The sequence below is a fragment of the Rhinatrema bivittatum genome, chromosome 4 (genome assembly GCF_901001135.1).
Source record: "Rhinatrema bivittatum chromosome 4, aRhiBiv1.1, whole genome shotgun sequence".
Taxonomy (NCBI): domain Eukaryota; kingdom Metazoa; phylum Chordata; class Amphibia; order Gymnophiona; family Rhinatrematidae; genus Rhinatrema; species Rhinatrema bivittatum.
In genome coordinates this window covers 298,183,753-298,210,651 of record NC_042618.1, presented here as the reverse complement: position 1 = coordinate 298,210,651, position 26,899 = coordinate 298,183,753, and the positions used below count along the sequence as shown (strand labels likewise).

The 26,899-nt window shown below is 45.1% G+C and overlaps 1 protein-coding gene across 3 annotated transcripts in view; it reads left to right on the top strand.

Annotated features, from left to right (window-relative positions):
- Positions 1 to 26,899, top strand: part of C4H15orf41 (chromosome 4 C15orf41 homolog) — a 1,060,100-nt gene that overhangs the window by 546,295 nt on the left and 486,906 nt on the right. For all 3 annotated transcript variants that reach the window (XM_029600207.1, XM_029600206.1, XM_029600209.1), the window contains one exon: positions 14,189 to 14,254. In XM_029600207.1, the coding sequence (XP_029456067.1) occupies positions 14,189 to 14,254 (66 nt within the window). The remainder of the gene's footprint in view (positions 1 to 14,188; positions 14,255 to 26,899) is intronic.

Sequence of the window (26,899 nt, the reverse complement as noted above, 5' to 3'; positions counted from 1 at the left end):
TGGGTTCTACATCTCAAACAAATTTGGAAGGACAGATTGGCCAAACTTGCTTCTACTGTTAGTGTATAAAATATATGACGGGAAAGGTGAATTTAAATATAGCATTAATTCACTTTCTAGCATAAATTAATCTTTTGTTGGTTTCCTCTTGTATATACATAATACAAGTCTAGACATAAGTAAAACATGGACAACTATGCTTAAACTACCAAGAAAAATTATTAAATCCACTCTTGCACTTCTTATACTATCAGTGCCCTATAAAAGTATTTATACTTTATAAAGCACTGCTTTTCAGCATGGTCTAAAATAGCTATCATACAGTACCTCATAGCTGTCAGTGCTACATACAAATCGAGAAAGAATATTATATCTTTTCAAGCATTCTAGTGCTATATAAAAAAATCAGTAAAAGTTGTACAGTACTGTACGTACTATTAGCACTGTATGAATTATAATTCTAATAAGACCTTAGAAGTAAGCTTTTCATTTTATACTGAGGAGGAAGATGTCTGCGTGTGAACCTTGAGTTTCTTGTTTATAGTGTGCTGAAAGGAATTTTTTTCTAAAGTAATGGAGGAAACTCCATATGCGGCACACTCTGAAGTAAGAGAAGACCCTAGAATGATTAATGGTGAGTGTGTTATCTTTTATTGATTTAGAGCCAAGCAGGAACTCAGTTACTTAATACCCTATATAAACAGCACATGCACCATCTTACAATTAATATTTTATAGAATAAGTAGCTGAAAATATGCTTTAATATCTATTGCAGTATTACTTTTGGTGTCATGAGATATTAGCCATAATCTAGGCCTTATGAGACCTAGAGGGAAGCCAGAGAAATATTATCTGCTCATTTCTTTATGTATTAAAAAATGGGTTGGAGAAGAGAAGTTGGTATGATTAACCTTTATCTGATAGCTGTCAGATACAGCTGTTTCAGGACATTTTTTTTTTAATTTTTTGTTGTTGTTGCAAATGCAGGGTGGATTATGTTAAATGATGCCATTACAAAGAAAGTATAAGGAAATGGCCAATAGAATATGTTTGCTGAAATGTATTTCTGAAATGGTGAGATTGAATTTACTGTATATCTGGGGCATAATAGTGGTACCGCAGTAATGAATTTCTTCTCCTTCTATTCCCAGTTTGATATTTTAACTGGCAGAATAAACCTATCAGTGTGCCTCAAATTCTCTCTCGATTATTGCCATCCTGAAAAGTAATTAACATGTAAAATAGCCATCCTACTTGGTCATTTAAACCATGAAGGACTGTTGTCTTCAGTTATACTACTATGACCCTGATACCTCTGTAGTATGAATGTATTTTCCGTAGTTCAAAAGTGATCTCAGTAGAGGTGGCATCAATAGGTTGATACGTTGAAAGTATGACTGCTAAGAGAGTGAAAGAGATGAGTAATAGATGGGGAGAGAAGGGGAAAGGGGATAATACAAGAAGAAAATAAGGAACCTGAGAAATGAAGAGAAAAATAAAACATTCCAAGAGGGCAAAAAGGAATTGGAAGAATGAGAGAAAAAGAAAGGAGACAATAGCATAGTAACATAGTAAATGATCACAGAAAAAGATTTTAGTGGTCCATTCAGGCTTCCCAGCAAGCTTTATTTATTCTTTTAATTAATTATTTTTATTCTGTTAAGTGTAATAACTGCCGCTCTGTGCAGGTTACTCCAATACAGCAAAAGATGGACACCATTTTATTTATTTATTGAAAGGGAATATTGAACCAACCTGTCTGATTGTAATAATATTAAATATCTTAATATGTGTAGGATTGTGCATTATCCATCACGCCTCAGGCCTACCTCTCCACATAAACACCTTCCATCTGGGGTGGCCCCTGTCAGATGAGTCCTGATATCTCTGACACTAGGGAAATGCCAAGGAGAGCAAAACTGAGTTCTAGGATGGTCATGACCTCCTTTCCTAATTCTTCGCTCTGACAAGGCCTTCAAGGTTTTCGGTTTACAACAGCTCATACAAGATTCATGTCAGCCCTTATAGACTAGGTTCAGAGATTCAGTAGAAGCAAGAACAGGGTCATATAAGCAAAGCTGAATACAGAAAAAAGGCTCAGACAGGATTTGTGGTTTCATTGTGCCAGCTGAGACTGTCTGCTGACTCAGGGTTTAAACAGGGTGTGCTGTCAAGGACAGATCTCCTTTTTGACCAATGAAGGCCTACTGGGTATATCCCAGCCCTCTGTCTCTGAAGAGTAGAAATAGTACTGCTGTCCCAGATCTCCATAGCTAGTGTGACTCTCCTTGCCAGGAAGATGCATCTTAAAACATGCCACTTCAGGCCAAGGGATCATGAGCCTTTGATGACATATGAGCCGTCTCAATTCAGAAGGATAACACAATTGGAGAAAGGGCTGAAAAAATAGCCAGGCTAAATCAGACCCAAGTGGCTAGGGCACAAGAGCTAGCTTGTGTTAATTGGTCAGATTTCATGGAAAAAATCAGTTGTATCTCAATTTCTGAGGTGAGTGAAATGGTGAGGCCCATTATGTCTACCCTTTCTAAATTGGAAACAACAGTAATGCCTATAACATCTGAGCTAGATAAGGCTATCACCCATAACTGGATGATAGCCTTATTCTATCACAAAAAAAGGCATAGAGATCTCTGGGCTTCACACAATATTCATGGAAGAAAAGATGTGACTATGATCCCAGTCCCAAGGGATCAGGTGCAAGGAAAAACTGAGAACCAGAAGCACTAGTGCACTCCTGCTCAGGTCCACTGTTAAGTGCTTATGAATATATCCATTCTGGAAAACAGTGGAAGAAGGCCCCTGTCATAAAATCCTTCTGGGACCCTACAGACAAGGATCTTATGAGGGGGACATAGAATTCACAAACTCTGGGTAAGATCTGACTATATCAGCTGCCCCATGCTAATCCAAAATTCAGTTATGCTGTAAAATCAGCAGGGCCATTAAAGCTATTGATGATCCTAGCCTCTATGGGTTAAAATTTCCAGAGTTACTTGTTCTAGTTTTAATAATAGTTTTCAATTCATGTGACTAACACCTCTAGGTTTTTTTTTGTTTTTTTTTAAGAAATCCTGATTTAGTAATATAACTCATAGTATTCTTAAAGGATGGCACCTCGTAATAGTTGATCCTGACCTTAGTAGTCCATAGAAGTACCCATAGTTTACTCAGGGTGAGGTTGGTGGGTGTGATATCAGGGGAGAAAGTGCTCTGGTGGTCTTGGCTGGTTAGAGCCTTGTGCCTTGCATGCAGATCCACAAGGTGGCTTAAGCAGAGGCAGTCCCAGATGGCTATTAGCTTGTATGGCCTCACCCCTGAGGATCCAGGTTTATCCTCAGGGGATTCAAGAGGTGTGTTGAGATACCTGAAAGGTGTTCCTGGCATTAAAATAGCTAGGAGGACAAGTGACAGTGTGGGATCCCAGTGAGCTCTTAATCCTATATATACAGTACCTATGTTCTGTGATACGAAAGTCTTGAAGCTATGAGTTAGTCCTGTAAATAGTTGTGTCTCAAGTATTGATTGTGTTTGTCCATAAATAAGAATTACTGTGGAAACTGACATAGATTGGATACATGTACTGGATTTAAGCTTTGCCCCAATCTTGATTTGTTACCTGTTTGTTTATGCCTGAAGTACATCTTAAGTCAGGGAATGTTCATGTTATTATGTTATCTATTGATAAACCAGCATGGGGCTTTCAACCTGATAGGGTGTGAAGACTTATACAATCAAAACTTTTATTTTTGTTCTTAATTACTTTTGTAATGTTTCTCTAATTATTCTTTCATGATGGAAGTGTGGAATATGTTTTCTAGATTCAGGATATGGTTTCCGGACCTGGCTTCTTAACCCCATTGCAATTCTCAACAACTGGCAGAGATGCAATACGAGGCCTCATGTTCAACTTGCTGTGTCATAGAACACAGCTTCAGAGTTCTTAAAAGTAGATTTCACTGTTTGGACAAAATGGGGGGAGCTTTAATGTATGTGCCACCCAGAGTAGTGTATATAGTGCTGCTCTGCTTTGTATTCCATAATCTCGCCCTACGCCATGGTCTACCAATAGAAATACTTAAGGACCTATCCCAGGACCCTCATGTCCCCTCGCAGAAGCCCAGGACACATCGCTGAATGGCAGCCAGCTTCGCCAAAGCCTCATACAATGCCACTTTGCCTGTTGGCACTCAACTATCCCTTCCCTTCCATGTAAGAGAGCAGAACAGAGTGTATGCATCAGCTTTCCTCTTGAGAATCTTTATTTCACTCGGGCTTCCTCTGTCTGAGTCCTTGTGTAAAGAAAACACTTAGGCCTAATTAGCTTTCATGCTGATAATGCTGCAATTGACTGTACTAGAAAAAGTGTATTCCAAGTAAAGAGAACAACAAATACATGTGGCTGCCCTAGTTTTTCTGAATGATTGTAAATGTAAAAAGGCATTGTCTCTACATAGTGTTCGTGTAGGCCTGCCAGCACAGTGTACATGTGGGCCACATAGTGGCATTGGTCTGCCAGGAATATGGAGACCACCAGCTCTAGAATTCAGATTTTGCCCAAATAACTCAGAAATGTGAATGTATATTCTAAAGCTACAGGTTGTTAGTAAAAATTATATCTTTCTCAGAGTTCACGTTTAACTGGATTCTATAGTGGACATGCATGTCCTTCAGACACTATGCGCTTGTACATGGGATGCTTTGTGTCACAAGGGCCCGTAAAGATACTGATGCCAGCACCTCATCAGCTGTGGCAGAGCAACAGCAGAGTACTCCATCTAGCAGGCGTACAGTTACAGCCTTTTCTAAAGTGCATGTCAAGGATATTGTCATTCCCACAATGCTCACAGGTCTTACCAAGCAAGCCATACCAGTTTGTGGTTGGCTGCAGCCATACACAGATTCCCCTTTGCCTCAGATACCTAGGCTAACTGTCAACTATCATGTCCAGATGGTGAGGCCCTTGTCTGTTGTGGTCTCATCTTAGTTATGTGAGCTTCTCAGGGAGGCTAGACAAGGATGCTGTTCTAACTGTGTGTAGGCAGGATAGGGAATCACATGGTGTTATGCCCTTCACCTGTATTAGAAAGTGACCTCACAATTGTCAAGGTCACAGTATAGTTTCTAAGGACTCTAAGTCACCCACCTGTCTCCTAATCAAACCTTCACGTCATTTAACCCACTACAAAGGTGTGTTAGAAGCAATTAGCCTAGCTGGACAGGTCACAGGTAGCCTTTGCCAACTATGGAGATGTGACGGTGCTGCACAGGCCTTATCTCATCCAGCTCAGGGCTAGTCAGCTTGTGCAGATGTATGTATGTATGTACCTAGAAATTATGCAAAGTGTTTGATGTGCTAGCTAGTATTTGTTCCACTCCTTATGCTATCTGTGGGTACCCTTAAAGCACATAGGCTGTGGACTCCTGAGGAGAGCAGCATACAGAAAGGGCAGAGCCCTAGGTGAGTAATCCACTATCAGGTGGCTTAGGGTTAGAGGCCCTTGCTGGTCCAGATAGCCCTGACTTGAGGCCCCATCGGTCTTCGACAGCTTCGCCCCACCTACCTCTCACTACTTGCAGCTCCTCCCGCTCACCTCGGACTACTGGCTGCCGCGGCATCTGTTTGCCGTCCTCTCAGGAGTTACTTTGGAACCCTAGATGCCTGAAAACTCTTTTCTTCAGAGGTTTGGATTCCCGCTTGAAGGATGAGCTGGCCACTCATGAGACACCTGACTCGCTGGATGAGCTAGTGGCCTTAGCTATTAGAATTGATCACCGGCTTCGTGATAAGGTGCAAGAACTCAAGCCTGGTAAAGGACCTGTTCAGAAAGAAGTTCATGCTAAGCCTGCACTCAGGATGGTTCCTGTAGTGCCTGTTGCCAGTGGTGAAGAACCGATGCAACTTGGTCGCAGTCACCTGATATCCAAGGAGAGAAGACTTCAGAAGAGGAATGGTTTGTGCATGTACTGTGGACAAGCTGGTCATGCAGTCCAAACATGCCCCATATATCCAGGAAAAGGACGGGCCTAAGTCCTGTGGGAGGACTTTTCTTAGGTCTTACTATGCTCTCTCCTCCACTCTCTCTCCCTCTCTCTCTGATCTGTGGACCTTTGGAATTCCAGACCCTTGCCCTGGTGGACTCAGGGGCAAGAGGTAATTTTATTCTACGATGATTAGTGGAACATATGAGGATTCCCCTCACCACTTTGAAGACTCCACTACTCTTATCATCTATACATGGAGAGCCGTTACCGAGTGATGTTACCTGTTGTACCTAACCAATATCCTTCCGCACCGGAGCCCTCCATACAAAGTCAATTTCCTTCTTTGTGTTAGATAAGGCCATGCACCCTATCGTCCTGGGGTTACCCTGGTTGCAGCTGCACATGCCACAATTCAACTGGGCTACATTGGAACTCTCCCTTGGGGCCCAGAATGTCATGGCAAATGCTTAAAGGAGGTCTCTCCTATTCTCTGCATGCCTACAACTCCAGTGATGCCAGGACTGCCGCCTCAGTATGCATCATTTCATGATGTTTTCTCCAAAGAAGCTGCTGACATCCTTCCACCACATAGATCTTATGACTGCGCCATACGACTGAAACCTAAATCAATCCTGCACGTCATGACCTAGACACCATTCCTACCCGAGCACTTAAAGAAATTGCTTATCCTTTAGCCCCAACAATTGCAGCTATCATCAACAAATCGCTCGAGGAAGGCGAGCTGCCTCCCAAGCTAAAAATCGCCACTATCACACCTTTTTTAAAGAAAAAAACCCTCAACCCTGACGACCTAAATAATTACCGCCCAATCTCTAACCTACCCTTTTTTGCCAAAATGACTGAGAAGGCGGCTCTGAAACAACTCAACGATCATCTAGACGATAACAAAATTCTTTATCCCACCCAATTTGGCTTCAGAAAAAACCGCAGTACTGAAACCCTCCTACTTAACCTTTCCAATACCATCCTAAGAGGTCTCGACAACAAAAAAGGATACCTTCTGATTCTTTTGGACCTCTCTGCAGCCTTCGACACAGTGGATCACAAAATTCTGATTTCCAACCTTGAAGCTATTGGGCTTGCTGGCAAAACTCTTAGCTGGTTTACTTCCTTCCTTAATAATAGATATTTCAAAGTTTCTTACAACAATTTATCTTTGAACCCTATCCCCCTCGAAACAGGTGTGCCACAGGGATCTGCTCTATCACCCATTTTATTCAACATCTACCTTATTCCTTTATGCCATCTCTTATCAAGACTTGACATAACTTATTACATGTATGCCGATGATATACAAATCCTCGTTCCAATCTCCTCTACGATAGAAGATGCCATGTCAAAAGCAGCCTCTCACCTTGATGCAATCAGAAACATGCTAATCCACCTCAAATTATGCTTAAATATGAGCAAAACTGAATGTATCCTAATTAACAGAAAAAACCCTGGACAAAAAACAATACCACCCTTCCACTTTGACAAGACCCTCATCCAACTTAAAGAAAACGTTAAAGACCTGGGCTTTTGGTTAGACATCGATCTAAATTACAAAAAACACATCTCTACAAAAATTAAAGAAGGCTTTCATAAACTACAAGTAATCAAACACCTAAAACCTCTACTTCACCCCCATGATTTCAAAACCGTACTACAAGCCCTCATCTTTTCCGGTTTGGATTACTGCAACTCCCTTTTGATTGGCTTACCAAAATCATCTTTGAGACCCTTGCAGCTACTTCAGAATGCTGCTACCAGAGTTTTAACGGGTAAAAACAAATATGATCACATTACCCCTGTCCTCAACAATTACAATGGCTCCCAATAGAAAAAAGAATTGAATTAAAAGTTCTATCAATAATCCACAAAGCAATCTACAAAGCCGACTACACTGCCTTTGATGACATTATACACATACATCGCTCTCAATGCACAACAAGAACATCTAGTAAACTTCAACTTGTGATTCCCTCACTTCCAAATGCCAAACTATCCTCCACCAGAAACAGAGCCTTCTCCATCATTGGACCAATGTTATGGAATTCGCTACCCCACTTCCTCACCGCGCAAGAAAACTTAAAATCCTTCAAAAAAGACCTAAAATCCTGGCTTCTCAACCATACTCTTAAGGACAGCTCTCAATGACTTTAAATTATAATCCCATAAACTGCCAACTTTCACTATTCCCCTTCGAAAATCTCTCCTGATTCAAGCTACTGATGCCTCCTTTTATGAAGAGCTCAGTTATCTCTGTCTATCCATTCAGTGTACCTACCCTGTGCACACTATGGGGTAGATTTTCAAAAACGGCGCATTGGCGTACTTTTGTTGGCACTCCAGGCGCAAACAAAAGTACGCGGGATTTTAGTAGATACGCGCGTATCCGCTAAAATCCTGGATCGGCATGCGCAAGGCTACCGATTTCGTGTAGCCGGCGCGCGCCGAGCCGCGCAGCCTGCCTCTGTTCCCTCCGAGGCCGCTCCGAAATCGGAGCGGCCTCGGAGGGAATTCGCTAACGCCCTCCCCTCACCTTCCCATCCCTTCCTCTACCTAACCCACCCCCCCGGCCCTGTCTAAACCCCCCCTACCTTTGTTGGGGGATTTACGCCTCCCAGAGGGAGAAGTAAATCCCCGCACGCCAGCGGGCCGCTGGCGCGCCTAGACGCAACCCAGGGGTGGTTCCGGAGGGCACGGCCACACCCCCGGACCGCCCCGTGCCGAAACCACGCCCCCGGGCCCGCCCCCGAAATGCTGCGTCCCGCCCCGAAAACGGCGCGCCGCTCGGCCCCACGCCCGACACGCCCCCCTCGGAAAACCCCGGGACTTACGCGAGTCCTGGGGCTCTGCGCGCGCCGGTAGGCCTATTGAACATAGGCGCACCGGCGCGCAGGGCCCTGCTCGCGTAAATCCGGGCGGATTTACGCGAGCAGGGCTCTTAAAATCCGCCCCTATGTTTTTGTTCATACTTCTTCTTTTTTATGCCATTTCTCACTATTGTTAAATTTAGTTTAAAAAATCTTTCAATGTAACAAGTTGTTCTATATGTAAACTGGAGTGAAGGCAACTATGCTATACCTCGGTATATTAAAAAATGCTAAATAAATAAATTAAATAAAATAATGCTGAACCTCCTAAGGGATGTGTCTACCCGCTGTCAGTGGTAGAGAAAAAGGCCATGTCTGAGTACACTGAGGAAAACTTGCAAAAAGGTTTCATTAGACCATCCAAGCCTCCTGCGGGCGCAGGCTTCTTCATGGGAAAAAGAACGTCACTTTGCGTCCTTGTATCGACTATCGAGGTCTGAATGAGATCACGATTAAAGACCGATACCCCTTACCTCTGATCTCAGAGCTGTTTGATCGACTTCAAGGAGCCAAGATATTCTCAAAACTTGACCTAAAGGGAGCCTATAACTTGGTTCGCATCCGCGACGGCGACGAGTGGAAAACAGCTTTCAACACTCGAGATGGCCATTTTGAATATATGGTAATGCTCTTCGGCCTGTGCAATGCTCCTGCTGTGTTTCAGAACATGATGAATGACATTCTGTGGGACCTTCTGTACAAAAGTGTTGTTGTTAGCTAGCATTGGGCCCCTCAGAGTGAAGAGATAGCTACTGACCCTCTAGCCAAGCATTTCAACACCTTTTCAGCAATCGGAGCTGAACACTATTTATTTATTTAATGAGTTTTATATACCGTCATTCGGTAAAGCCATCATAATGGTTTACAAAAGCTGAAAATGCAGGATTGTTAACAACTGAGCAAAAAGGGATACAGGAAGTATATTAAACAAAGGAGAGATATTCAATTGCAAAGATATTAACTGCTATTTGCACTACAGGTTGCACTAAGGGGTGCACAAAGGGGAGGGCCCCTTTGTTGCGCCCCTTCAGTGTGCGGCGCCTGATGGCAGGGCACCTTTCAATGGTTGGAGCTGCCCCTGGTGACGGGGCGGGGCTTCTGATCGGGTCTCTCCCTCACATTGCAGGTCTGTTTTTTTTTTCCTTTTTTAGCTCTTGCTATCTTCCTTGGGAGCATACACTGAGCTGTCAATTGTATGGCCTAGGCCATATGATCTTGCCTGCCAGATAAGTGGGTAGTTGGAATGTGCAAGGCCACTGTAGTATGCAAGGTCATGTAGAGCCCACACCTTTGACCTTAAGAAAAAAAGACACAATGAAAAGTCACAACCAGAAAGGTCTTTTTTCAAATCTGACCAGTTTATTTCAGAACAAAATTATTCAAAAGATTAAAAACAAGTCAGCGTCTTTGGTAATCACATTCTGCATGGACAAGATATCAAATAGTACATTACATTGTCACATAAATGAACTGCACTTCGAGTTTAGACCTGTACATACATTCATATAAATGTCATGACATTTACAGGCTTAACATCTCATGTTTTTTGGACAATCATGATTACAGCAAAGACCATAGAAAGTGGAAATGGCACCCCAATAGCTATAGTGCAGCTTTCATGTTATAGCTGATAGCAGCATAAGTATGTGATGGCAAGATAAAAGCCCCAGACAGGCCTTGTAGAAAGAGTGCATTCAGTGGAGACAGCTAAGGACCACAGCTTCAAAGCCCCAATTAGTCTACGTAGAAAGTGTGCATTCAGTGGGGACAGCCTAAGGGCCAAGGCAGCAGAGTTCAGCAAGAAGGCAGCAGGATCAGGACCAAAGAGCACAGCATTGGAGGTTGAGGACTGTGACAAGAGACAACAGCTTGGAGGCAGGAGCCCCAGGAGTAGAGACAGCAGCATGGAGGCAGGAGCCCCAGGAAAAGACACAACAGCATGGAGGCAGGAGCCCCAGGAAAAGACACAACAGCATGGAGGCAGGAGCCCCAGGAGTAGAGACAGCAGCATGGAGGCAGGAGCCCCAGGAAAAGACACAACAGCATGGAGGCAGGAGCCCCAGGAGAAGAGACAGCAGCATGGAGGCGGCAGCAGGCTGAGATGAGATGAGACACCAACATGGAGGTGGCAGCAGGCTGAGATGACATGAATTGAGATACCGGCATTTGGAGCAGGAGATGAAACATGATTAGAAGAGGCGGTACCTGGACCATGACTGGAGACGGCCTCAAGGAGGCTGGAATAGGGGCAGAGCATTGAGGAGGATATTAGACATTGTGTGGAGGACAACAAATGGCATTCAGTAGACCATACCCATCTTCAAGCATGCACAGGAACTCTGTAGTCCGGCCGGGCCCAGCAGGCTTCTTCCATCTAGCCTGCACAGGAATTCTGTACAGACGCCTGGCCAGACTTGTCCAAATAGTCTTGTTTTTCGGGATTCCAAGCCAACTGATTGTGTGGTTCATGGGCCTTTGCCATGGCATGGCTTGCCACTTGGAATGGCATGTCCTTGGGGGTCTACCTCTTGGTCGACTCTCAGGCTGAGAACTGCTGCATGGTGTTGAGACCTCTGATGCTGCAGAAGGCATGGGGCAGTCTCCGGCATCCTTTGTAAAATTTCCATTGACAGAGTCTGTGCCTGCGCTCCTTCTGAGCATGCAAGGCCTGGGTTTGCCCATTGACAGCCCTCCTCAGGCGCGCACTAGCTCTGCCTGTATCTGCTGTAACTGGACATGATGGCTCTTTTCCAGCTGGTCCAGCTGCTAGTGCATGGAGGCCTGTGATGGTGAAGTTGCTGGTGAGAGAACTGGTGCTGTGGACGGTGCTGGTGCAGTGCTTGTCTTGTGGCGATATGCAGTTTCCATCTCCAGAAGGAGCATGAGAGGGCTGGTGTGCTGGTCTGGCTCACTGCCTGCTGCCTTCTGTTGCCCGTGTGGCATACTGTAGTGAGGCTATTGCAGACTGGATTCCTCCTCCATTAAAGCCGAAAGATTTAAATTCACATTGAGTGGGTTGGCTGAGCCCAAGGCTGCTGCTCCTCCTCCTCACTAAACTAGGTCTGGGCGTTGATAAGCAAGGGACCAGTTAAAAGTCCAGCTGTGCCACTGCTCCCTGGGCGTAAGCCAAGAGGTAGACACATGGAACATTTGGCATGACATGCACACTTTACTTCTCAATGAATGTGAGCATCTTATGCCAAATGATGTGCACAACTGTAGCAACCTTTCCATTTACAGGTGAGGTGAACTTACTAGCTCTGGCTCGCGTGGTGTCTAGCTGCTCAGCAATGCCTTCAAACACGTCCAGTCCTAGCCTCTGGATGAGGTGCTCCTCCATGGGCATGAGTATTATTGGGCAAGGTGCTCCTCCACCAGTCTGCTGGAAGTATTTGTTTCTACTGCACACCTTTAACTTTAATTGGGCCTTCCTGTCTCGGTACCTGTGGGCCACCTGATCGACATTGTGATGGACACCGCTCTGCCATGAAATTGCTGGGCAATGGTGAACAAGATCTGGCCTGTGGATGCCTTGGAGGTCCTGCCAGCATGAATTCCAAAAAGCATTGGGTAATGCTCCAGCAATAATCGGTTCATTGTCCTGGACGCTGAACTTGCTCTCAGGTGAGGGCATCCTGCTGCCTAGCTGCCAGAAGGGGATGCCACTTCCTCTTCCAGAAAGGTATCCTCCTCCATTTCCTCATGCTCACTCCCACTCCAGTCTCCCCTGCCTTCCACCCGCCTCCTTCCCCTGCCATACCAACTCCTTTCCCCTCTACCCTCTCTTTCTCTATCCCTAGCCTGCTGTCCTTCTCCATCTGTCCTCACCTGCCTATCCCCTTCCTCTTCCTGCCTCCTCCTAGCCTTTTCCTTCTCCCTATTTCTACTCCTGTCCCTGCCCCTACTTCTCTTTCTCCTAGCAGTCCTGCCCTCATCCTCCATCCTCCTCTCCTCACATCTCTCCTCTCCTCACATCTCTCCTCTCCTCTGTCCCCATGCCTCTCGTGCTCATCCTCTCCAACCCTCCTCACCACAACTACCACTCCTCCTCATCACTACCATCACTCCCTCTCATGCCTCCTCACTCCTCCATTCCTCCACTCCTCCACAGAAAAAGACACCCAGATAAAGAGGACAAACTACAAAAATCATTCACACACACCAAAAGAAACCAAGGAAAAGGGAAACATAAGAGAAAACAGAAAACAAGGCAACTCACTCAGTACTCATTAGAAAAACCTCCAACTATCCACCAACACCATCTACCTTCCTCCTCTCTCCAAACTCCCGACACATCCTCAAAGAGGCAGCTGCAGAAAGCCAGGATATATAAACAAAAATATAGCGCGCAACGCAAAAAAATCATGCAAGCCATGATTGTTGACGCACAATGTGGCTAATGATGTGCTGACGCATTACGTTTCGTGGTACGGTATTGCCCTTTGTGATACGGTATTGTGAATTATGGAAATTTCCTATGCAATTTGGAGGAATGGCTATACTCCTCACCACACTCATTTTTTTTTATCGTGAATGCCATTTCTGCTATATTTATAGCAAAGTGATTATTCTAGTATATTATTCTCCAGCTGTGAATTCTGTTAACGTAGTTCTCTTCTCTTCTGTTATGGGTGCCATGATCAAAGGTAAAGTATGAAGCTATAAAATGACTAAAAAAAGAGCCTAATTTCTGCCCTAAAAGATCTATAGGACCAGAACATGTAAGACTGAGGTAATAACATAATGAATGAGCTTTTAATGCCCAGAATCACACTATTCCCATTTTCAGACCTTTAACTTAATGTTTCACAACTGTTTATAGCATTACATAAAAAATTCTATACCTCTGCCCCTCCCATCAACACCCTTTGATAATGTTTCAATTTCACAGAATAAAGTTTTAGATTGACTTTTGACATCTAAACTCGTCTTTCTGTTATCTGAATATGTGCATGTAAGAGCCATTGAATGCTGTAATATGGATGAAAGAAAAAAGCCTTCAGTCCACAAATATAGTTCTTTATTTTGAAGATTTTCCCTTATACAAAAAAGGTACTGTGTGACAGCTAGAATTAATGATGTTTATAATGAAGACATAAAAATGCAGAGGGAGACAAAGCAGTATTTGTCTCTGCTGCTCTGATTTGCTAAGAGGGTTCATTGAGTGTGACAGAGCATTGAGTGCTGGAGAAAGATAGGTATGATGGGCTCGGTAATTTTTTGCATTTGGATTTAAAAGAAAAGGAATTGTCATGGTCTTGTTAATGGAATAATTTTCAAGAGTCTGCTGTTTCTTCTCCCTGCAGAGGAAGATCAGCTGCGTGACAAGGGATATGACAAAACACCAGATTTTATTTTAGAAGTGCCGGTTGGTAAGTTTTCAGAAGTTTTCATAATTGCTCGCAAGAGATTTTGAATTGTCCTTTACATAAATGTCTCCTCCTCCCACTCCTTTCCTGGAAGTGAATTTAGCACAGTGAAACTTACTTAACCATATATTGCGCAATCGCAGTATAATATAGCCTACTTATGTGACTGCTTAAACATAAACAAGTTGAAGTGGCACAAGCTTGAAATGTGTGAGCAGTAATACTAATCATCATGGCTTCAGTGTTAGCTGTTGTCCATTCACACACATCATCAGAAACTTTCTATCTTTAGTAAAAGGTTAGAACATAGGAATTGCACAAAAAAGGGTAAAAGATGACACAGCTATTTGAATCCAGACACAGTTCATCAAAGTTTTAGCTTCAAGCAAGAATTTAATCAAATATAGTTTAAAGAATGCTATTCATAAGCTGAAATATCAAGTAGTCTTCGGTCCCCCAACACAGAACCATTTTTCACACAAAGTTGCTTCGGGGAGGACTTACATCTGTCAACTAAACAGCAAAAATGTTATCTAAGCAAGGACTCGTGAAAATACTGGACACTGATTAGAAAGACAGCAGTAATTCAGGCAGCTTATCCTTTACAATACAGCAGACTTTTACCATTTACAAGAGTGGACAGCAAGGCTTTAAGCAGCTGAGTGGTAGGAACACATACAAATAATTTCAAATTGGTACCACAAAAAATCACGACCAACAGGAACCAATCTGAGGATACACATAACACAATGCAGAGAAAACAGTATGTAAAAGAAACATTTTAAACAGATATTATCATTGTTGTAACCAAAAGAAATCTGAATAATAAATCTGTCTATTGACCTGAGGCAGTGCTTAATCGGAGTGCTCACTTAGCAGGCCTTCACTTACAGACTTTTGGTAAGCACATGTCCACTATGTTAGTAATCCTAAACTTCTCACAGGTCATTACAAGTTAGCATATTTATTTATGTATTTAATTTATTTATCGAGTTTTATGTACCGTCGTTCGGTTCGCCATCACAACGGTTTACAAAGTATCGATGTTTAACAGAGTGTTCAGAAATTCACTTGCTTGTTAACATTGTTATCGTAGTCGTTGTAAGCATAGGTAGTTGTTAAACTGTACAGGTTAAATTATGTGCATTGGATTGGTTCTGCATGTTTATATGTGCCAGTAGGGATGGAAGTTGTAGCATAGAGTCATTTGGTGTTTTGGTAGGCTTTGGTGAACATCCAAGTTTTTAGTTCTTTTTTGAAGGTTTTTAAGTTTTGCTGTGTTCTCAGTTCAGTTGGGAGGGTGTTCCAGAGTTCAGGGCTTCCTAGGAAAATGGCTCTCTTCCGAGTTGAGGTAAGTTGTTTGTGGCGAGCAGGTGGAATTTTTAGTAGACCTTTGTTAGCTGAACGGAGATTTCGATTTGGTGAGTGGAGTTTTATGGATGCACTTAGCCAGTTTGTTTTTCATATATTATTTTGTGTATTATGGATAGTATTTTGTAGTCTATCCTGTATTTTATTGGGAGCCAGTGTAGTGAAATGAGTTGGAGTAATATGATCGTATTTTTTCGTTCCTGTGAGTATTCTGGCGGCTGTATTTTGAAGGATTTGGAGAGGTCGGATGGTGGTGAGAGGTAAGTTGAATAGCATTTCATAGGTGTTGCACAGACCATGGACAGCTGGGGCCTGCTACACCTAGATATGCAAACAGTCAAATCTCATGTACAGATGGTGAAGGCCTGGGCCCTTGGGCTGTCAAGTTGGTTATGTTAACTGCTTGGGGAGGCTAGACAAGGATGCTGGTCTGACTCTCTGAAGGCTGAATTGGGAATTGAATGGTGTCATGCTTTCCCATGTTGTGTAAAGTCACCCCTGAAATATATAGGTCAGAGTTTATTTAGTGATGACTATATTAAATGTCACCTAACAAAAAGTTCATCTCATTGAACCCAAAGCAAAGTTGTGTTAGAAGCTATTAACCTAGCTTTTCATGTCATAGGTAGTCACTGGGAAATATTGAGATGTAAGGGCCCAGCAAGGCCCTTTGCCTTTCCAGCTTAGGACTAGTCATCTTCTCCTGCTTTATGTAGATACATAGAAAATATGCAGAGTAGTTTGTTTGTTCTGATTGCTAGTAGTTGTTTCAGTTCTTATCCTATCTGTGGCCTCCCTTAAAGCACATAGGCTGAAGACTCCAGGGGAGACAAGCTTGCAGAATGGTAATTGTCCAAGCAGACTTGCAACCTTTCAGGTCTTAGGTTTGAGGCCCTTATCTATCCGCATGGCTGCCATTACTTGTGGCCAACATAGCATAGTAGCTGCCCTGTGGGATGGGTATCCTGTAGGGTATGAGCCTTTTGAACTTAATGGATTCTGAGACCCAGGCAGGTGTGCTGATAGAATCTCACTCCTCAGCTCGGTGCATAAGCATTAAGGCTAGAGAAGGTGTTGTCAGCTGATGATCTCATGAGCCTCTTTCTGAAGCCTGCCACTTTGCAAAGTATATAGGCCAACTGCTCCCAGAGATATCATGTGGTAGGCATGATATTTTCTGCACTTTTGGTATTGTAAAGTAGAAGGACAAGCATTTTGGGGCACCTGAGACCTGGAGGGGCCCAAGTCTGTAATAAGGACTAATCTGTGAACATATAGCTTCCAATAGATATCTGGCAGCCTGCCAGATGTACACAATCTTCTACAAGGAGTTATGACTGACAACCTTGTTAGCAGGTAGGGACATGTCTGGCACAGACATCATTGATGGTTGATGGCAAACAGGCCAGGAACTGCAAAATAGGTTCTTGGTAGGTTATCAAAGTGCTGGAGGTATTCTGTAACACACACTGTCCTAACATATATGTGTATCTATGTATGTCTGGGTGAGTGACATGCTCTGTTAGCCTCTATCTATACCTGTGTCTGGGGATAATGTCTGGCTCATACTTATCTTCCTTCCCACAATCAATGCATACACCAGAGCATGTACTGTGAGAGCACCCAATTAGCACACACTGGCATTTTACACTGGTAATCCTATTGCTTCTACTTTTTATGATAGATGCTATAATATGCTAATGTATAGGCAGGGAGAAAAAGGCCTCATGCATTGTAAGCAAACGTTCTGCCTTGACCTGATACTGTTTATTCTTTGAGTCAAGATGGGTGTGTGACAATTGGCAGCGTTACATCTCTGATATGCAGTGCCACTTTACCGGATGTATATATGCCTGTACTGTACACCTCCCCCACCACCACCATCACCTGATGCTCTCCCAACCAGTGCCTGGGATGGGAGTATTTGTATTGGTATTAGCGGTATGTGCCTGATTGGAAGAGCTTTAGTTGCTGGGGAGATTAAGATAAAGTCTAATTATTTTGACTATTCAAAAATGCATATAAACTAACTTAAAAACATCAGAATGTAGAGAGCTACAATAACAAGAAAGAAAAGATATTAATTGAAGCATGAGGAATAAATTCAATGACAGAATGTAAGAATCTCAACACAACGTACCGACTAATATTTGAAATCTGTTATTTTATTTCTTCTTCTAGTTCTTTAGTTAATATGTTTTGGAACATTTCATTTGATAGATGTTAATGCCTGTTTATGAATACTACCGCCGTAACCCATCATTATTTGCTGATTTATAGCTATGAATGTTACTTTTGTAAATCGTTGTGATTTTTACATGGAACGACAGAAATGTCTAAATAAATAAATATTTTGAGGATATAGGGATGGAGGGAAGGTGGAGGGTCATGCCAGGTACTTGAATGTTCTGTAGATAAATGGATTGTGGGAGGGTTCAGGGCCTGTTTGAGGATGATAGCTGAGGGCAAGGTGGTGGCAGAAGGCCTGGCAGGACCCCAATTTGATGTTTACTTTTTCGAGACAGGCCTACTGTAGTGAAGCACCGGCTGAAGAAGATCCTCTATTTCTGCTGCCTGCAGAACCACCTTCAGCAGGTAGTCCCACCCTGCAGGACTCCGCGTCAGCTCCACAACCTCCAACCCCAGTGTGGCCTCAGGTGCACTGACAGGACTCGAACAAGTGCTCTTTGATTTCCCTGTAGCAGGTTTAGACCAGCTCCCAGCAAATCAAGCACAAAAGAAGCTTGAGTCCAAAACAGCCTTTTTCTTTCTAGTTCAAAATCAAAAACCACACAAAGTCCCCAGTGCCCTCAGTTCATTGGGGAAAACAAATGTGCTGCGCGTTCCAGCCAGGAAAAACCTGTCGTGCTTGGCAGTAGCACAACTCTCCCCAACTCCCCTCTGTTGTGCTACAGGCCACGGTCTTCCCAGTCCTTACAAAACACCAAATCAGGCAAAAAACAAAAAAAACCCCGAGTAATCCTTACTCACTCTATCTCCATGTCTGTATCAGCTGTTTTCCCTGCAGGGACCTCCATTTCCATGGCTTCCTCCTCCTCTGAGGAGCTGCATTCTTCTTTTAACCCAAATGTATCCTCAGTGCCTCTCTCCTCAGCAATCATGGGTTCAGGTGTGTGCCTTCCCCTGGTGTCCTCAGCTGCACCATCAACTCTCTTTCCCATTGGTTTAGCTGAGGCTCAAAGAACCTGGTAAATGTAGTCTTCCCCCAGCTCACCGGCAACTTCTGTTGTCTAGCTCTGCCCCGGGCTCTCCCTGGGGTGATCCAGTCCGGGTTTTTCTCCCCCGAGCCAGCCTGCACCTCATCACACTTACTTACCCACGTATCTGTAAAAGATATAATGGTAGCTAGACAGTGAGCCTGCTACAAAAGACCATATTACTTGAGGCTTACTCTCCCATATGTACACGTTGGCAGGTTAGGCCTACAAATAATCTGCCTTGTGTAGCTGCATATATTTTGAATTTATAGCTTAGGTCGCATTTTTCTCCTACTGCTTACAGGGGACAGGTTTTGCTGCTAGCTGCAGATGAATCATTTGCCTAATGATTATGGACCTTTGTCAGCTTGCATCCTGCTAGACTTCCATGTAGATGAGCTGGTCATCCTTAGCTAGGAGGTATATACAGATCAACTATCCAGGGCATTGCAGGGGTGAAAGCCAATCAGTTGAAGTCTGCCTGGTCCCAAGCAACAGCAGGCCTCATCAGTGTCTGTTCTTGCCCACTGGGAAATCTCTGTCCTTCAAACCTCTCTGACTCCTCCTCACTTGTCACTTAGCAGCTGACATGGAGTTCTAGTAGGATGCAAGTAGATGACATTTTTTTCATTGTCTGAACAAAAAGGACATTTTTTGAGTGTCTTTTGAGTGGATTGAGGACACAAGTAAGGGGTCCTAAGTAAACTCTTGTGGGGTGATTAGTGTTATTTCACCTAACACCACACAAGTTTTACATGTACAGTATATACTCTCTGGGTCTGGAACCTGCAGCTGCTCATTTCTGCTTCCTAGAGATGAACAAGATGTAGTGCTTTTTGAACTTTGCAAGTGGGCATCTGACTGTTTGGTGCTGGACCCAATGAGAAGGTCCATTGTTTGGTTAGAGGTGATAGATCTTCCCCATGGAAGAGGCCAATGGTTTGTTGTAGCTGCACTATGATATTAGCATAGCTATATAACCTATTGGTCACCAACAGAGTGAAGACATAGCTCAAGTACCTCTAGCCAAGCATTTCTACATCTATTCCACCAGACCATGTATGGAGATGAGCACTAGCTAGATAGTGCTTATCTGACCTACATGCCCATGTACCCCAGAGTTAGGTAACAGTATGCTCTCTAGAGAAGGCAGCACGAGCCAGTTGTGAAGCTCCGCAGTAAAGAGTTTCCTGTTTAGCTCTTGCTTTCTTTCTTGGGAGCATACAGTAAGCTTTCTGTAGTATGGCCTAGGCCATATGGTCTTCCATATGAGAAATTGCCTCGATGGAATGGCCAATAGCACTCTAGCATGCAAGGTCTTGTGAATCCCAAACCTTTTACCTAGTGAACCCTTAAGAAAAAAAAAACACACAATGAAAAGACACAACTAGAAAGTGAAGTTTCAATGTATATGGTCACTTTATTAGACAACATATGTAGTCACCAGATTCAAAGCAAGTCAACATCTTTGGTTATCACATTCTGCAAGGACAAGATATCAAATACCAGATGACATTGTAACTGAGATGACCAGCACATTTAGTGGAGATATGTATGTTGCACTGATCATGGACCCTTGGCCCGAGGTGGGGTTGGTGCTACCCGCAGGGCAAGCCCTACAGGTCCCCACTGTCGGGTGGCGGAGCAGGCTAGGAGACGGACGCCGACTGGAGCTTCACCAATACCAGCCCACGTTCCCCTTAGGTTGAGCCCTCGGGTGCTGGGGCCAGCTGGACATAGGCGGGCCTCCATGAGACGACTGCCAGTTGATGTAGACAAGGGTACGCCAGGAACCAGCAGAGGTATTGGAAGGCCGAGGATGGTCTGGATGAGGCAGGGTTCCAAAGACCCAGACACCAACAGGAACAAAGAAGAACAGGGGGCGTCCAGGTAAAGATAGGCCGAAGCCTGAGAGGCCAGGTCCGTAGGAGACAAGGAGATTCCAAGGCAAGCTGGAATCAGGGCAGGCGGCAGGAAGGCACAGTACCAGGAGCAGAGCACAGGTCAGAGCCAGGAGATAGATCAGACATGGTCCAGGCGATGCAGGGGTCAATACCAGAGAATCAGTCCAAGAGTAGTCCAGGCGATGCAGGGATCGATACCAGACAATCAGTCCAAGTGTAGTCCAGGCAATGCAGGGGTCGATACCAGAGAATCAGTCCGAGGAAGAGGAGCAGACAAGGGAACATGCCGGGACAGGAACCAGGAACGATGAAAGGAACCGAAGACAGGAACAGGAACCAGGAACGAGCAACTAGTACACGAGGAATCATGGAGAGCTGATGCCAAGGCAGGGAACAAGTGGCTGGGCCCCTGCCTCTTATACAGAGGCCCAGTGATGTCATCATCTGGGGCTGCGGGCTACTTTCCTGCCGTGGCCCCTTTAAAAGAGCGCAAGTTGCGCATGTGTGCCTAAGCCAGAGCCCGAAGGAAGAAGGGTGGCGGTGTCATGCCGTGGCCCACACAGGGAGGCCCGCCAGGCGCCAGAAGGAACCACACAGGGGTCAGAAGCGGGAGAGGTGGCTGCAGGCGCTCGGGGAAGGAGGCGGCTGTCCACCGCCACAAGAGAAAGTGAACTGGAGCTGGCAGCTGAGCTCCAGGGATGAGTATGCCCGGGCGTGGGCCTTACATGGCCAGGTCACGTAACAGTACCCCCCCCCCCCTTTACACCCCCCTCTTGGAGGTCGGGGCTTGCCTGGATGGGCATGGTGGAACTGAAGGAGGAGTCCTTTGTCCACAATGTTACTGGCCGGTTCCCAGGAGTTTTCTTCAAGTCTGTAACCTTCCCATGAGAGAAGGTACTCCTGACGGCGTCCTCTTCGCCGGACATCCAGGATTTCTTGAACCCGATATGTGGTATCGGTCTTGGAGGAAACTGGAGATAGCACAGGGGTTTTACGTGACGGCCAAGAAAGTATCACTGGCTTCAGCAGTGACACATGGAACAAATTGTGTACACACAAGCTGAGTGGTAACCGAAGTTGGTAGGTGACAATTCCAATACGTCGGGTCACAAGGAACGGACCAATGTACCTGGGAGCAAACCTTTGAGAAGGTAACTTTAGCCATATGTAGCGGGTACTCAACCAGACGTTTTGGCCTGGCTGGAATTCAGGAGCCAGGCGATGGTGGGAGTCGGCGGCCTTCTTGGCTTGAGCAGCTGCTTGACAAAGACGTTTATTCGTCTGATTCCAGAAGACCTGCAGAGCATCAGCAGTGGCCTGAGCTGCCGGGGAAGGCACTGACAAAGGAACTGGTAAGGGAAGCTATGGTTGTTTGCCGTAGACTATAGAGAATGGTGAGGCTCCAGTGGCGGTTGCCACATGAGAATTGTGTGAGAGTTCTGTCCATGGTAAGAGCTCTGCCCAGTTATCCTGTTGATCGTTAGAATAAGACCGCAGGAAGTTCTTCAGAGAGCGATTCGTACACTCGGCCTGGCCGTTGGCTTGCAGATGGTATGCAGACGTCAGGCTGATATTAATTCCAAATTTCCTGCAGAGTGAGCACCAGTAGCGAGCGTCAAATTGAGGTCCTTGTCGGAGGCGGTATTTGTGGGCAAGCCATGAAGACGAAACACATGCATGCAAGCTCTGGGGGCGAGGGTAAGGCAGGCGGGGGCACAAAATTGGGCCATCTTGGAGAAGCGGTCTATGATGACCCAGATTATGGTGCTTCCCTTGGAAGGCGGTAATTCTACGACGAAATCCGTAGAAAGATGATTCCATGGCTCATCAGGTGCAAGCAATGGCTGGAGAAGGCCCCAAGGACGGCCAACTGGAGGCTTCTGCTGGGCACAGGTGATACAAAAATCTACATAAGCACGGGTGTCAGAAACCATCGTAGACCACCAGTAGAAACGTTGTAGCAACCCCAAGGTCCGCGCGCACCCAGGATGACCAGCAAGTTTGGAGTTGCATACTCAGCATAGGACCCACTCTCGAAGTTGACGAGGGAAAATGGTCTTTCTAGCTGGGACCGTGAAGGTTGTGGAAAGACAGATGCAAGCAGGATCAATTATATGGCTGGGTGCTTCTTGAATTGCCATTAGGATCAAGAGCGAGACTGATTCCGCTCGGAGGTTCTTCTCCGCCGGACATATGCATTGAAATTGAAGTATCGGGCTTATTTGGTTTGGGGTAGTAACCGCCGTAACAAGCCAGCTACTCCCCTCTTTGTGAGTGCAAATCCTTTATTCCACATTTCCTCTTGCTGTTGAAGCTAGAACGATGTTGGAGTCACAGTAAGCATGTGTACGTTTATTGAATAAGGGTATTGTCTCCAGGCAGTAGCCATCATTCTGGCGAGTCACCCACTCTTCATTGGCGGCCTCTTGACTTTATGGATCCACAGTGTTTATCCCACGCCCCTTTGAAGTCCTTCACAGTTCTGGTCTTCACCACATCCTCCGGAAGGGCATTCCAGGCATCCACCACCCTCTCCGTGAAGAAATACTTCCTGACATTGGTTCTGAATCTTCCTCCCTGGAGCTTCAAATCGTGACCCCTGGTTCTGCTGATTTTTTCCTACGGAAAAGGTTTGTCGTTGTCTTTGGATCATTAAAACCTTTCAAGTATCTGAAAGTCTGTATCATATCACCTCTGCTCCTCCTTTCCTCCAGGGTGTACATATTTAGATTCTTCAATCTCTCCTCGTACGTCATCCGATGAAGATCCTCCACCTTCCTGGTCGCCCTTCTCTGTACCGCTTCCATCTTGTCTTTGTCTTTTTGTAGATACGGTCTCCAGAACTGAACACAGTACTCCAGGTGAGGCCTCACCAAGGACCTGTACAAGGGAATAATCACTTCCCTTTTCTTACTCGATATTCCTCTCTCTATGCAGCCCAGCATTCTTTTGGCTTTTGCTATAGCCTTGTCGCATTGTTTTGCAGACTTCATATCATTAGACACTATCACCCCAAGGTCCCTCTCCTGCTCCGTGCACATCAGCCTTTCCCCCCCCCCCATCGAATACAGTTCATTTGGATTTCCACTCCCCATATGCATGACTTTGCACTTCTTGGCATTGAATCTCAGCTGCTATATCTTCGACCACTCTTCCAGTTTCCTTAGAATCCCGTCTCATTCTCTCCACTCCTTCCGGCGTGTCCACTCTGTTGCAGATCTTAGTGTCATCCGCAAAAAGACAAACCTTGCCTTCTATCCCGTCCGCAATGTCGCTCACAAAGATATTGAACAGGACCGGTCCCAACACCGATCCTTGCGGTACACCACTTAAAACCGCTCTCTCTTCAGAGAAGGTTCCATTTACCATCACACATTGTCTTCTGTCCGTCAACCAATTTGCAATCCAGGTCACCACCTCGGCACTCACTCCTAAGCTTCTCGTTTTATTCACCAGTCTCCTGTGCGGAACCGTGTCAAAAGCTTTGCTGAAATCCAAGTATATGATATCGAGCGCTCTTCCTTGATCCAATTCCTTGGTTACCCAGTCAAAAAAGTCAATCAGATTTGTCTGACAGGATCTTCCCCTGGTGAATCCATGTTGCCTCTGGTCCATCAATTCTCCGGACTGTAGATAGTTCACTATTCTCTCTTTCAGCAGTGACTCCATTACTTTTCCCACCCCCGAAGTGAGGCTGACCGGTCTGTAGTTGCCAGCCTCCTCCCTGTTCCCACTCTTGTGAAGCGGGACCACCACCGCTCTTCTCCAATCACTCGGCACCACTCCCGTTTCTAGGGATCTATTGAATAGGTCACACAGTGGAGCTGCCAGAACATCTCTGAGCTCCCTCAATATCCTTGGATGAATCCCATCAGGCCCCATGGCTTTGTCCACTTTCAGGTTCTTTAGCTCTTCCCACACATTTTCTACTGTAAAAGGATTTTCATCTATTCCACTTCCCTCCAGTTTCTTGTTGTGTAGAGATGGTCCTTCTCCAGGGTCTTCTTTAGTGAACACAGAGCTGAAGTATTCGTTTAATATTTCTGCCATTTCTTCGTCTCCCTCCACACATTGATCATTACCACCTTTCAATTTCACTATACCACTTTGGACCTTTCTCTTTTCGCTGATGTATCTGAAAAATGTTTTGTCACCATTTTTTATCTCCTTGGCAATCCTCTCTTCCGCTTGACTTTTTGCCAACTTGATTAATTTCTTTGTCTCCCTCAGTTGAAACAAATATTCTTCTTTGTGTTCCTCCCTTTGGGATCTTTTATATGTCTTGAATGCTGTTCTTTTAGCTTTAATTTTGTCAGCCACCTCCTTTGAGAACCAGATAGGTTTCAATTTTCTTTTGCTTTTCTTTACATTTCTAACATATAGAGCAGTTGCCTTGGTGATTGCTCCTTTTAGATTGGTCCACTGCTGATCCACATCTCTCTCGTTCTCCCATCCTTTAAGTTCTTCCTCCAGGTACTTCCCCATTTCCTCAAAGTCTGTGTTTTTGAACTGTAAAACTCGGGTCTTTGTGGTTCTTTTCCCTATTCTTTTAGTGATATTAAACCATACCGTTTGATGATCACTGCTGCTGAGGTGGGCGCCCACCTGGACATCTGAGACATTATCTGCATTAGTGAGCACTAAGTCGAGTATAGCTCCTTCTCTGGTGGGTTCCAACACCATTTGTTTGAACAAAGATACTTGCATGACTGGCCAGGCTTGTTTGGACAAGTCTTCTTTATTTGCTTTTATTCCTCCTTCTGAGGACTCATGGGCCTTTTCCTCTGCAGGGCTTTTGAGTTGGGGATGGCATTTGTTTGGGGGGCTACCCCTGGCCCATCCTTTTAGTTGGGGACTCTGCGCAGAGTGGAGTCCCTAGAAGCTGGGGAAGGTACGGGTGGAGGCTCTGGTAATCTTTGTATTATTTTATTCAATGCATTCGTCGTGTTATTAATCAATGTGGCAATGGTAGTTAGGCCCTGCATAGGAGCTGCTGTCTGATCCTGCAGGGCTTGGGTGTGGCTGATCTGAGCCCTCATCAAGCACGTTAGCTCTGCCTGTATGTGGTGGAAGTGGATCCCATGCCTCCTTTCCATGCTGTTCAGCATCTCATGCATTGTGTGCTCTGTTGCTGTAGATGCTGCTGTCCAGGCTGGTGTGTGTGGATCTTGCTGGGTGACTGCTGTATCCTGCTGGTGGCATGCTGGAGGCAGGTGGGGGACGGCTGAGCTTGCTCCCATGGCAAGGATGCCTCCTCCATGAAGCCATAGATATTTAGGCTCATGTTCAGTGGTGAATCGAGGGGTACCAGTATCTGGAGGTGTTGTGGTGGCTGCTGCTGGTCATTCTCTTCTTCACTGCACTGGGTTCATGCATCCAGTTGTAAAGTAGCTGGCATCAGTGGGGATGTGCTGCTGGACCCTAGGGCTGAGCTGTTGGTCTCTGAGGCTTCACCGCTGGGCCCAGCGTGTTCCTGGGCAAGAGCTTTAGAAACAAAGAAGAAGAAGACCTAAATATGAATTTAAGAAGTGTACACATGTACTGTTTGGCATAAGATGCTCACTTTGCAGCAATCAATGTGAGCATCTTATGCCAAAATATTTGGACGTCTGTAGCAGATTTTACATTTATAGGTGAGGTGAACTGGCCCCAGCTCAGGTAGTGTCTAGACCATCGTCCATTCCCTCGAATACATCCGGATCCAGCCATTGAATCAGGCGATCCTCCATGAGGGTCACCACAATGGGGCAAGGGCTCCTCCTCCGGTCTGGCGCAGATATTTATTCCAGCTCTCCACCTTGTTCTTGAGCTGGGCCTTTATGTCGAGATAGAGGTGGGCTATCTGCTCTCCAGTCCTTTTTATTCCACTGATTCGGGATATGGCCTGGGCAATAGTGCACAATATCTGGCCCTTGGCTTACCTGGATGTCTTGGATCACTGATCCCAAACAGCATGCTGTAGTTTTCAAAGACCCCGGTGATGATCTTGTCATTGATCTCAATGCTGAACGTTCAAGCCCGAAGATGAGTCTACCCTGATGCCTGCTGCCAGATGAACGGGGTGTCACTTCTGCTTCCAGAGAGGTGTCACTTTCCTCGCTCTTGCTCCCACTTCCCACTCACATCCTTTCCTTGCCCTCCCTGTACTAGCCCTG